The sequence below is a fragment of the Symphalangus syndactylus genome, chromosome 6 (genome assembly GCF_028878055.3).
Source record: "Symphalangus syndactylus isolate Jambi chromosome 6, NHGRI_mSymSyn1-v2.1_pri, whole genome shotgun sequence".
NCBI lineage: Eukaryota > Metazoa > Chordata > Mammalia > Primates > Hylobatidae > Symphalangus > Symphalangus syndactylus.
Genome location: NC_072428.2, coordinates 54,621,887 through 54,634,450, shown reverse-complemented (window position 1 = coordinate 54,634,450; position 12,564 = coordinate 54,621,887). Strand labels below are relative to the sequence as shown.

The following is a 12,564-nucleotide window of genomic DNA, read 5'->3' as shown; positions in this document are numbered from 1 at the left end:
AGTATGTGAGGTGTGGAAACCTTTTGAAAGTTTAAACAGAAAATGACTAGAGCCCATCTCAATTCTATAAACATAATTGGGGTAAAAAAAATCTGGAGTTAAGTTCTGCCTTCAGTACTTGTGTAATCTTGGCAAGGAATTAAATCTCTGAACCATAATTTCTTGAATGTAAAGTAAATTGATAACCTGTTAAACCTTTATTAACCCTAAAGAATAACAATGTGATTATGACAAGGACAGATTCTCTCATTGCCCTTATTGTTCGTTGTAGTGTTTAATCCTCTTCCATCCTTCCTGACCAAAACTTTGTGGTTTGGTGGAACAGAGATTCTTCTGATCAACCTTCTTTCCTTGCGTCCTCATTCTTCAGGTTTACTGGATGTGGGCCTAAGGTATAGGCGTAGTCCAAGAACAGCAGAGGGAGTTCTTGCTGCCCGAACTGTTTCCATCTCAGTCCAGATTATCAGAGCCTGTGGTCTGCAAGCAGCAGCCAAGTAAGTCCACCTGAGACAAGCAATTCTCAAGCCTTTTACACTGCAGTCATTGTAAAATAATGCTCAGATATGCAAAACTTTCTTAGGTATAATTTCCAGTTCACTAACCACAACTCCTCTTTTTCTGTTAAGAAAGCATTTCAGAATATGAGTAAATCACTTGCAAAAGTTGCTATTTTAACTGTTATTAGCAACTTAGCTCCTTGACCTTGCCCAACAATTTTTTCCTGTGCCTTTCTTAACAACTTAGTCTTATGGCCATACCCTACACCATCAAACCATGCCATACCCAATCACTGCAACTCCTGTGTAATCTCACTTCTTTCCTTTCAGTCTCTGAGTACTACCTCCTATTTTTCCAGCTTGCACCCCTTTAGTCTGTTCTCAACATAGTAGCCAGTGAACCTATGAACACTTAAGTCTAGCTTTGTTGCCCAGGCTAGAGTGCGGTGGCAGGATCCTCATTACTGTGTTGGTCAGGCTGATCTCGGACTCCTAACCTCAAGTGATCCACCCACCTCAGCCTCCCAAAGTGCTGGGATTACAGGCGTGAGCCACTGCGCCTGGCCTATGTTTGATCTTATTCAGAGTAAAAGCCAGAGCCCTTAAAATGGCTATGAGACCCCATATGATCTAAACCATGCCCCCCACCCCCCATCTATCTTGGTGATCTCATCTCCTGCTAGTCTTCCCTCTGCTTACTCCACTCCAGCCACGACCCCCTTGTTGCTTCTGAACACACCAAGCATATTTTCCTCTCAAGGCCTTTGTCTTGCTGTTTTCTCTGCCTGGAACACTATTTCTGTAGAAAAACAGCACAGCCCTTTCCCTTACCTCCTTCAGGCCTTCACTCATACTTCTCTCTGCCTTGAATATTCTTCTTCCTTTTGTCTACTTAACAAACTCCTATTTTCCTTCAAGACTTTGCAACATCTTTACAGTCTCTCTTTATTTCTTTGTACGTGTAGGCAGAGTTGTTGGTTTTTCCTTTGTTAACACCTTGGTTGTAGCACATATTCTGTTTCAATTATTGGCATACATGCATTTTTCTCCCACTAGCCTGTGAGTTCCTCTAGTCAGAGATACTGCCTGAGCTCCTCTCCGTCCTTCTAACCTCCTAGCATAGTTCTAGCATATAACAGGCACCCAGTAAGAAAGAGAACTAGATCAGCCTCCTGCTTCAGACTGACACCCTTTGAACAAAGAAACAGACAAGTGCTCCCTAACTTTTTCCCTGTTGTAGCTGAGGGTCAAACTGTTCACCTATAACTTTATGGTCTCCAAATAAGAAATTGCATTATTGTGTGAGATCTGATGCTGAAGAGCTAAGATACTCAGTGTAGTTAATATTGTTCCTCAATAAGTTCTCTACATAGACTCTTTCAGTTACTGCCCAAGAACATGGTAGTGTTAGTGAAGGTGATGTCAAGACAGGTTGCTTTTGGGTTTTGTTTTTATGTTTGTTTTGGTTTTTGGTGTGTTTTGTTTGTTTAATTTCAACTTTTTATTTTAGATACAGGTGTACATGTGCAGGTTTGTTATATGGGTATATCACATGATGCTAAGGTTTGGGGTACAGATCCATCACTGAGACAGTAAAGCAGTTTTATAATCATACCACTTCCTTACATTAAAAATTGATGATTTCCCATTGTTGATAGCAGTGATCTCATAATTTTAATTATGCATTCCTATTAATAAAAAAAGTAGCATACCCTTTAAATATGTACATGTTTACTCATGTATAAATCATCTTCATGTACTGCTATACTCATATACAAAATATATTCTAAGATATACCATGGAATAGAAAAGCTTTAATATATGAGATAACCAATATAGTTTATCCTATGAACCTCCCAAGTTGTATACAACCTTCTTTAGGGATCATTGGTCCATATAATAAGGTCCAACTTCCTTAGCTTGGCATTCAAGCCCCTTCAAAATAAATCTGAGTCTTAAAAGAAGAATAGTAGCCCTTCCCTTCCCCTTCCTTCCTTCCTTCCTTCCTTCCTTCCTTTCCCTCCCTGGCCCAGGCTACAATCTACTCTGCTTGCTGCTGCCCGCGCCGCGGACTGCCTGGGACTACCGGCGCGCGCCACCACTGCCTGCCTTTTCTCCTTTGGATGCAGGCACGCGTTCTGGCCCAGGCTACAATCTACTCGGCTTGCTGCTGCCCGCACCGCGGACTGCCTGGGACTGCCGGCGCGCGCCACCGCTGCCTGCCTTTTCTCCTTTGGATGCAGGCACACGTTCGCCATCTTGGCCACGCTGGTCGCCAGCTCCTGACGCCGAGTGCTCTGCCCGCCTCAGCCTCCCGAGGTACTGGGACTACAGACGGAGTCTCGCTCACCCAGTGCTCGGTGTTGCCCGGGCTGGAGTGCGGTGGCGTGGTCTGGCCTCGCGGCAGCCTCTACCCCCCGGCCACCTGCCTTGGCCTGCCAGGGTGCTGGGATTGCAGCCCCTGCCCGGCCACCGCCCCATCTGGAAGGTGGGAAGCGCCTCTGCCCGGCCGCCCCGTCTGGGAGGTGAGGAGCACCTCTGCCTGGCCGCCCCGTCTGGGAAGTGAGGAGCGCCTCTGCCCGGCCGCCCCGTATGGGAAGTGAGGAGCACCTCTGCCCGGCCACCCACCGTCTGGGAAGTGAGGAGCGCCTCTGCCCGGCCACCCACCGTCTGGGAGGTGAGGAGCGCCTCTGCCCGGCCACCCACCGTCTGGGAGGTGAGGAGCGCCTCTGCCCGGCCACCCACCGTCTGGGAGGTGAGGAGCGCCTCTGCCCGGCCACCCACCGTCTGGGAGGTGAGGAGCGCCTCTGCCCGGCCACCCACCGTCTGGGAGGTGAGGAGCGCCTCTGCCCGGCCACCCACCGTCTGGGAGGTGAGGAGCGCCTCTGCCCGGCCACCCACCGTCTGGGAGGTGAGGAGCGCCTCTGCCCGGCCACCCACCGTCTGGGAGGTGAGGAGCGCCTCTGCCCGGCCACCCACCGTCTGGGAGGTGAGGAGCGCCTCTGCCCGGCCACCCACCGTCTGGGAGGTGAGGAGCGCCTCTGCCCGGCCACCCACCGTCTGGGAGGTGAGGAGCGCCTCTGCCCGGCCACCCACCGTCTGGGAGGTGAGGAGCGCCTCTGCCCGGCCACCCACCGTCTGGGAGGTGAGGAGCGCCTCTGCCCGGCCACCCATCGTCTGGGAGGTGAGGAGCGCCTCTGCCCGGCCACCCATCGTCTGGGAGGTGAGGAGCACCTCTGCCCGGCCGCCCCGTCCGGGAGGAAGTGAGGAGCGCCTCTGCCCGGCCGCCCGGTCCGGGAAGAAGTGAGGAGCGCCTCTGCCCGGGCGCCCCTTCCGGGAAGAAGTGAGGAGCGCCTCTGCCCGGCCGCCCCATCCGGGAAGAAGTGAGGAGCGCCTCTGCCCGGCCACCCATCATCTGGGAAGTGAGGAGCGCCTCTGCCCAGCCACCCACCGTCTGGGAAGTGAGGAGAGCCTCTGCCGGCCGCCCCGTCTGGGAAGTGAGGAGCGCCTCTGCCCGGCCGCCCCGTCTGGGAACTGAGCAGCGCCTCTGCCCGGCCGCCCCGTCCGGGAAGAAGTGAGGAGCGCCTCTGCCCGGCCGCCCCGTCCGGGAAGAAGTGAGGAGCGCCTCTGCCCGGGCGCCCCGTCCGGGAAGAAGTGAGGAGCGCCTCTGCCCGGCCGCCCCGTCCGGGAAGAAGTGAGGAGCGCCTCTGCCCGGCCACCCCGCCCGGGAAGTAGTGAGGAGCGCCTCTGCCCGGCCGCCCCGTCTGGGAAGTGAGGAGCGCCTCTGCCCGGCCGCCCCGTCCGGGAATAAATGAGGAGCGCCTCTGCCCGGGCGCCCCGTCCGGGAAGAAGTGAGGAGCGCCTCTGCCCGGCCGCCCTGTCCGGGAAGAAGTGAGGAGCGCCTCTGCCCGGCCACCCCATCTGGGAAGTGAGGAGCGCCTCTGCCCGGCCGCCCCGTCCGGGAAGAAATGAGGAGCACCTCTGCCCGGGCGCCCCATCCGGGAAGAAGTGAGGAGTGCCTCTGCCCGGCCGCCCCATCCGGGAAGAAGTGAGGAGCGCCTCTGCCCGGCCACCCACCGTCTGGGAAGTGAGGAGCGCCTCTGCCCGGCCACCCACCGTCTGGGAAGTGAGGAGCGCCTCTGCCCGGCCACCCACCGTCTGGGAAGTGAGGAGCGCCTCTGCCCGGCCACCCACCGTCTGGGAAGTGAGGAGCGCCTCTGCCCGGCCACCCACCGTCTGGGAAGTGAGGAGCGCCTCTGCCCGGCCACCCACCGTCTGGGAGGTGAGGAGCGCCTCTGCCCGGCCACCCACCGTCTGGGAGGTGAGGAGCGCCTCTGCCCGGCCACCCACCGTCTGGGAGGTGAGGAGCGCCTCTGCCCGGCCACCCACCGTCTGGGAGGTGAGGAGCGCCTCTGCCCGGCCACCCACCGTCTGGGAGGTGAGGAGCGCCTCTGCCCGGCCACCCACCGTCTGGGAGGTGAGGAGCGCCTCTGCCCGGCCACCCACCGTCTGGGAGGTGAGGAGCGCCTCTGCCCGGCCACCCACCGTCTGGGAGGTGAGGAGCGCCTCTGCCCGGCCACCCATTGTCAGGGAAGTGAGGAGCGCCTCTGCCCGGCCTCCCATCGTCTGGGAGGTGAGGAGCGCCTCTGCCCGGCCGCCCCGTCCGGGAGGAAGTGAGGAGCGCCTCTGCCCGGCCGCCCCGTCCGGGAAGAAGTGAGGAGCGCCTCTGCCGGGCCGCCCCGTCCGGGAAGAAGTGAGGAGCGCCTCTGCCCGGCCGCCCCGTCCGGGAAGAAGTGAGGAGCGCCTCTGCCCGGCCGCCCCGTGTGGGAAGTGAGGAGCGCCTCTGCCCGGCCGCCCCGTCCGGGAAGAAATGAGGAGCGCCTCTGCCCGGGCGCCCCATCCAGGAAGAAGTGAGGAGTGCCTCTGCCCGGCCGCCCCATCCGAGAAGAAGTGAGGAGCGCCTCTACCCGGCCACCCACCGTCTGGGAAGTGAGGAGCGCCTCTGCCCGACCACCCACCGTCTGGGAAGAAGTGAGGAGCGCCTCTGCCGGGCCGCCCCGTCCGGGAAGAAGTGAGGAGCGCCTCTGCCCGGCCGCCCCGTCGGGAAGAAGTGAGGAGCGCCTCTGCCCGGCCGCCCCGTCTGGGAGGTGAGGAGCGCCTCTGCCCGGCCGCCCCGTCCGGGAGGAAGTGAGGAGCGCCTCTGCCCGGCCGCCCCATCCGGGAAGAAGTGAGGAGCGCCTCTGCCGGGCCGCCCTGTCCGGGAAGAAGTGAGGAGCGCCTCTGCCCGGCCGCCCCGTCCGGGAAGAAGTGAGGAGCGCCTCTGCCCGGCCGCCCCGTGTGGGAAGTGAGGAGCGCCTCTGCCCGGCCGCCCCGTCCGGGAAGAAATGAGGAGCGCCTCTGCCCGGGCGCCCCATCCAGGAAGAAGTGAGGAGCGCCTCTGCCCGGCCGCCCCATCCGAGAAGAAGTGAGGAGCGCCTCTGCCCGGCCACCCACCGTCTGGGAAGTGAGGAGCGCCTCTGCCCGACCACCCACCGTCTGGGAAGTGAGGAGCGCCTCTGCCCGGCCGCCCCGTCCGGGAAGAAGTGAGGAGCGCCTCTGCCCGGCCGCCCCGTCCGGGAAGAAGTGAGGAGCGCCTCTGCCCGGCCGCCCCGTCGGGAAGAAGTGAGGAGCGCCTCTGCCCGGCCGCCCCGTCTGGGAGGTGAGGAGCGCCTCTGCCCGGCCACCCATCGTCTGGGAGGTGAGGAGCGCCTCTGCCCGGCCACCCATCATCTGGGAGGTGAGGAGCGCCTCTGCCCAGCCACCCATCGTCTGGAAAGTGAGGAGCGCCTCTGCCCGGCTGCCCCATCTGGGAAGTGAGGAGTGCCTCTGCCCGGCCACCCATCGTCTGGGAGGTGAGGAGCGCCTCTGCCCGGCCGCCCATCGTCTGGGAAGTGAGGAGCGCCTCTGCCCGGCCACCCATCGTCTGGGAAGTGGGGAGCGCCTCTGCCCGACCACCCATCGTCTGGGAAGTGAGGAGCGCCTCTGCCCGGCCACCTATCGTCTGGGAAGAAGTGAGGAGCGTCTCTGCCCGGCCGCCCCGTCTGGGAAGTGAGGAGCCCCTCTGCCCGGCCGCCCCGTGTCTGGGTAGAAGTGAGGAGCTCCTCTGCCTGGCCGCTCCGTCTGGGAGGTCTACCACGGAGGCCAGAAGCAATGTGGGGGCTGGACGTGGTGGCTGACGCCTGTGGTCCCGGCACTCTGGGGGGCGAGGCGGGTTGATCACTTCGGGCTAGGAGTTCGAGACCAGTCTGGCCAACTTGGCGAAACATGAAGAATACAACAGACAAACCAACCAACCAACTCAATGACAACAAAACAGGTCTACCCTGGAGTCATACTCTAATTTTTTCTATTTTCCTCCCTTTCTGATCCTTTATCCCACTTTCTTTTTCTTCCTCTTCCTTCTCCCTCTTCTTTGTCAAATAGAGGATTGAGTTATTATCACTGATCCATATAAAGTCCCTCTCTCATTTATTTTAACTCCCACCCCCATTTCTATTCCCCGACTTCCCATGTGCAACCTTCCTAATATGTTTGATACGCATCTTTTTGTTTGTATGTATTTTTAGAAAATGTTTATTGTTTTTGTATGCAAAAAAAAATTAATAAAAAAAAAAAAAAAAAAAAAGAAGAATAGTAGTTATCAAGATACCCAAAAGGGGTGAAAATTATTTTGGTGAAAGAGAAGAACATGTGCAAAGTCGGGGAGGCATGAAACTTGTGTTTTTGGAGTACCTCCTCAGTCTCAGATCCAGCCAACATCAGAATTCTTCAATATGGCATTAAATTAACTAGTATTTAATTGGCAGAGAAGGACTCAGAATTTAGATACTCAGTAGATCTCAGAGAGGGCAGATAATAGGTCAGAAACTCAGTAGTTGCTCTGTCTAAGGACTCATGAGGAAAGTCAGATTGGATGACAGGCAGTTTGTTCTAAATCTCCCATTTGGTCTGTGTCATATATTGAAGGAGGGAGAACAAGAAGCCAGGCCAGTTCTGACACAACACTCTTCTGGTAGGTTGGGAGAGGTTCACAGGATGTGAGACAATGCATGGTATAATGGAAACAGAACTGTTCTAGAAATCAGACACTGTAGCTTCTAGTCTCACCCCCATCTCCTACTAGCTGTGTATGATTTTGGGCTGATTTCTTTACTTCCATGAGCTTCGGTTTCTTCATCTGAAATGGAAATTTTAAATACCTACCCTGATTTTATAAGGATCAGTGTAAAAATTAACAAATATGAAGTCATTTTATAAACTACAAACTATTGTACAAATATGCAGATTTTTCTGATTACTTCCACTTATATAGATAATTGTGAACTATATTTGCCAGTAAAATCAGGGAAGTAAATTTTGCATTGCCTCTTACTGAAAAGAATTCTTAATGTTCTAAACTTACCCCTCTTGAATCCTTACACTGGCATCTAGATAGCAGGTGCTGTAAATTAGTCTTCTCTCATCGAGAAACACCAGCCTCCATCTTACCTGCCAGTGGTCTTCCTGAAAATACATTGTTGGTGCCTATGTAAAGTAGGCACTTCTTACTGACTTGCTTCTTCTAACTCACCTGATCTTTAACTCAGAGTGAATAGAAACTTTCTTGGACATAGCCAGTAGTCTTTAAATGCCGTGAAGCTAAGGAATTGAGGCTACTTCACTACTATATATCCAGCTGAGCCCAAGGCATGACACACAGAGCAGATACCCAGCAAATAATGACTGAATGAGTGAATTCAGAACAGCTTGGGGCCCAAGCCTTTCTGCTATCTCACTGCCATCTCTGAAAGTCCCCTATTAAGAGTCCTTCACTGTCCACATGCTAGTTCTCTCCTTTGTATATATTATCTAATGTTATCTTTACAACACCCTATGAGTATTTTATCCTCATTTGGTTTTTTTTTTTTTTTGAGATGGAGTTTCACTCTTGTCGCCCCGGCTGGAGTGCAGTGGCGCAATCTCAGCTCACTGCAACCTCCGCCTCCTGGGTTCAAGCGATTCTCCTGCCTCAGCCTCCGAGTAGCTGGGATTACAGGCGCCCGCCACCACACCCGGCTAATTTTTTGTATTTTTAGTACAGATAGGGTTTCGTCATGTTGGGCAGGCTGGCCTCAAACTCCTGACCTCCGGTGATCCGCCCACCTCAGCCTCCCAAAGTGCTGGGATTACAGGCGTGAGCCACCCACCCAGCCTATCCTCATTTTTTAAGCTATTGCTAGCATCCAATTTATTTTCACCCCATTTTTCCTATGCATAATATATACTTCATGGTATACTATTGTATGGATACACATTAATCTTCTGTTAATGATAAATCATCTATTAATGATCATTAACAACAATGAAAAGGAAAAAGGTTTTCTTTTTTTCTTAGAAATGAAATTGCAGTAAGCATCCAAGTATATAATATACATCTTTACTATTTATATACTATCTTATATTAACCTCATCTTAGTGAAGAGGAAACTGAGACTTAAAGGAGGTTGAATAACTTATCCAGAGTCACATGGTGAGTAAATGGTGGAGCCAGCATTCAAACCCAGATCTGTATAACTCCAAATTACTACTCTCTATGAAGTAGAGTAAGGTTTTAACAGGAAAGAACCCGTAAGTCTACTTTAGGGATACCAAGAAATGCTTCAAAAATAGGTGACTTCTTTGCCTAGATGTCAACTTTATCCCCTTGGGGAGTTCAGGGAAAGGGGGTTTGTCCCATACTGTAGCTACACACAAATGACTTGACTACTCTTTATGAGTGTCATTAAAGGTGTGTAGATTCCATTTGTACATCATGGAACATCTGTGCTGAGAAAGAGAAAAGCAGCCCCAGACTTCTGGGAATTGGGCTGACATTCATAGGTGGGCTTTGGTGTTTTCTTGTTGAGCATAAATAATCTTACAGAACGTCAGCATCAGACAAGATCACTGTATGACTATGATGAAGTGAGACAAAAACAAGACAGCTCCATCATCATGTCTAAGCACAGACCGAAACGAGGTCACTTATGCAAACCATAGAAACACCCAACATCCTCCTGTCTGGCTAAAATGAGTGACAGTTGCTGCTTCACCAGTTATAGCTTTAGCCTTACTCTTGTATTCCCTCCATCTAGATACGATTCTTTAAGGAAATCAATCCAGAGCAAAGCCCTGCTCCTTTAAGCCCTCACCCAAATCAGCTAACACAAGTCCAATGCTGATAAGCCCTTTCTGATACTTCTCACTGAGATGTACTGTGATTCCCCATGGTGTATATTTTCCTTAATTGCAACGAGCAGTAAACCCAGCTTGTTCAACTAGAGTTGGTTCCTGTGGTCCTTGACTTAAGAGCATTGACAGGACAGTGGGTCATCCTCAGAGTCACTCTGATGGGCAGATGTTATCCCCCTCCACCCCCATATACATATGCCATGATATCTAGATTACTAAGAAAGCCCACTGTGACACTGCCAAATGCCTAGATAGAAAGCATATAGCTGGTTTTATTCTTGGTGGTCTCATAGAAGTAATGAAGTTATCTTCTAGGAAATCAAGCTGATTTCTAATATTACCATGGTATCTTCTCATTTCCACCCCTCTCCTCTACAGGGCTTTGGCTGAACAGGAACCCGCTCTACAGTTTAGTGCCACAGTCGGGGTCAATGCCTCTGTCACCACTCATCTCTCCTTCCTGCCCCAGGGAGAACAGCGCCGAACCCACCCTGTGGCCTGTTCCTTCTGCCCTGAGTTCTCCCATCATGTTGAGTTCACATGTAACTTGGTAACTCAGCACTGTAGTGGAGAGGCCTGTTTCCTAGCAGAGTTGTTGGAGTTTGCAGAAGTTATTTTTGCTGTCTATCATGAAAATACCAAGTCAGGTGAGCACCATGTGACTTGTCACAATCAAAATTAAAAGAGGCTGCATTTTGAATGGTATAGCCCTTCCTAGGAGATACATACTGAAGTATTTAGCGGTGAGGAGTCATAATCTCTGCAACTTATTTCTGAAAGATATAGCAAAAAATAAGGATATGTACTAAGTATGTAAGAGAAAGATAGTGTAGAGAGAAATAAAGCAAATGTGTCAGTGTTAATGGGTGTATCGAGATGAAGGGTATGTAGGAGTTCATTATTGTATTTTTGCAACTTTTCTGTATACCTGAATTTTTTTCAAAACATTTTTAATTTAAAAAATGGGCTGGGCACAGTGGCCCAAACCTGTAATCCCAGCACTTTGGGAGACCAAAGTGGGAGGATCACTTGAGCCCAAGAGTTCAAGGTGCAGTGAGTTGTGATTGCACCACTGCATTCCAGCCTGGATGAGAGAGTGAGACCCTACCAAAAAAAAAAAAAATTGAAGGCATTCAGGCTTTGATTGGGGCATGAGCAAGAGCAAGATAATCTCTAATGCATTTTACAAAACTAAGATTTAGTGCATATAAGGGGAGGGTTGTGTGGATATACTGTAAACAAGCCCCTTGATGAGTAGACCATCAAATAATTTTTCTTTTTTGCTTGATTTAACAGCCAGTGATATAATCAGTATTGAGTCATGCAAAGAGTATCTGCTTGGAGTAGTAAAAGTTCCAACAAAAGAGCTGCTGATCAAGAGATCTGGTAAGGATCCTGGATTATCACTTTCTGATGCCACCCCTTCCCTTTCACTTCCCTACAAGAGGTCATCTTCTCTGTCCCTCTTGTAAGATATTCAAAAGAAAACACAACCCCTTAACACATGCTTCTGAACTGTCTCCAATACCTCAAATGTTTTCTTGAAATATTTTTTTTTTTTTTAAATTTAAAGATCTTAATTTATTTTATTTGAAATCGGGAATACTTCATTTCATAAAATAAAATGTATTCCAATGAGCTGAGCAGAAGAGGTTGATTTTATAGATGGAGAAGTCCTGAAGAAAGGATAAACACAGACCAGGCACGGTGGCTCACGCCTGTAATCCCAGCACTTTGGGAAGCCAAGGCGGGCAGATCACCTGAGGTCAGGAGTTTGAGACCAGCCTGGCTAAACATGGTGAAACCCCATTTCTTTTTCCTTTTTTTTTTATTTTTATTATTATACTTTAAGTTCTAGGGTACACGTGCACAACATGCAGGTTTGTTACATAGGTATACGTGTTCCATGTTGGTTTGCTGCACCCATTAACTCGTCATTTACATTAGGTATTTCTCCCAGTGCTATCCCTCCCCCTGCCCCCCACCCCATGACAGGCCCTGGGGTGTAATGTTCCCCGCCCTGTGTCCAAGTGTTCTTATTGTTCAATTCCCACCGATGAGTAAGAACATGCGGTGTCTGGTTTTCTGTCCTTGTGATAGTTTGCTCAGAATGATGGTTTCCAGCTGCATCCATGTCCCTACAAAGGACATGAACTCATCCTTTTCTATGGCTGCACAGTATCCCATGGTGTATATGTGCCACATTTTCTTAATCCAGTCTATCATTGATGGACATTTGGGTTGGTTCCAAGTCTTTGCTATTGTGAATAGTGCCACAATAAACATACATGTGCATGTGTCTTTATAGTAGCATGATCTGTAATCCTTTGGGTATATACCCAGTAATGGGATGGCTGGGTCAAATGGTAATTCTAGTTCTAGATCCTTGAGGAATCACCACACTGTCTTCCACAGTGGCTGAACTAGTCTACACTCCCACCAACAGTGTAAAAGTGTTCCTATTTCTCCACATCCTCTCCAGCACCTGTTGTTTCCTGACTTTTTAATGATCACCATTCTAACTGGTGTGAGATGGTATCTCACTGTGGTTTTGATTTGCATTTCTCTAATGACCAGTGATGATGAGCATTTTTTCATGTGTCTGTTGGCTGCATAAATGTCTTCTTTTGAGAAGTGTCTGTTCATATCCTTTGCCCACTTTTTGATGGGGTTATTTGTTTTTTTCTTGTAAATATGTTTAAGTTATTTATAGATTCTGGATATTAGCCCTTTGTCAGATGGGTAGATTGCAAAAATTTTCTTCCATTCTGTAGGTTGCCTGTTCACTCTAATGGTAGGTTCTTTTGCTGTGCAGAAG

At 50.9% G+C, this 12,564-nt stretch overlaps 1 protein-coding gene across 24 annotated transcripts in view; it reads left to right on the top strand.

Annotated features, from left to right (window-relative positions):
• C2CD3 (C2 domain containing 3 centriole elongation regulator) overlaps positions 1 to 12,564 on the top strand; it is a 175,961-nt gene that overhangs the window by 91,129 nt on the left and 72,268 nt on the right. For all 24 annotated transcript variants that reach the window (XR_010121340.1, XM_063641296.1, XM_063641304.1 and 21 more), the window contains 3 exons: positions 371 to 494; positions 10,125 to 10,393; positions 11,043 to 11,132. Coding sequence is in view for 23 of the 24 variants with exons in the window: in XM_063641296.1 (XP_063497366.1) it covers positions 371 to 494; positions 10,125 to 10,393; positions 11,043 to 11,132 (483 nt within the window). In the remaining variant the exon portion in view is untranslated. The remainder of the gene's footprint in view (positions 1 to 370; positions 495 to 10,124; positions 10,394 to 11,042; positions 11,133 to 12,564) is intronic.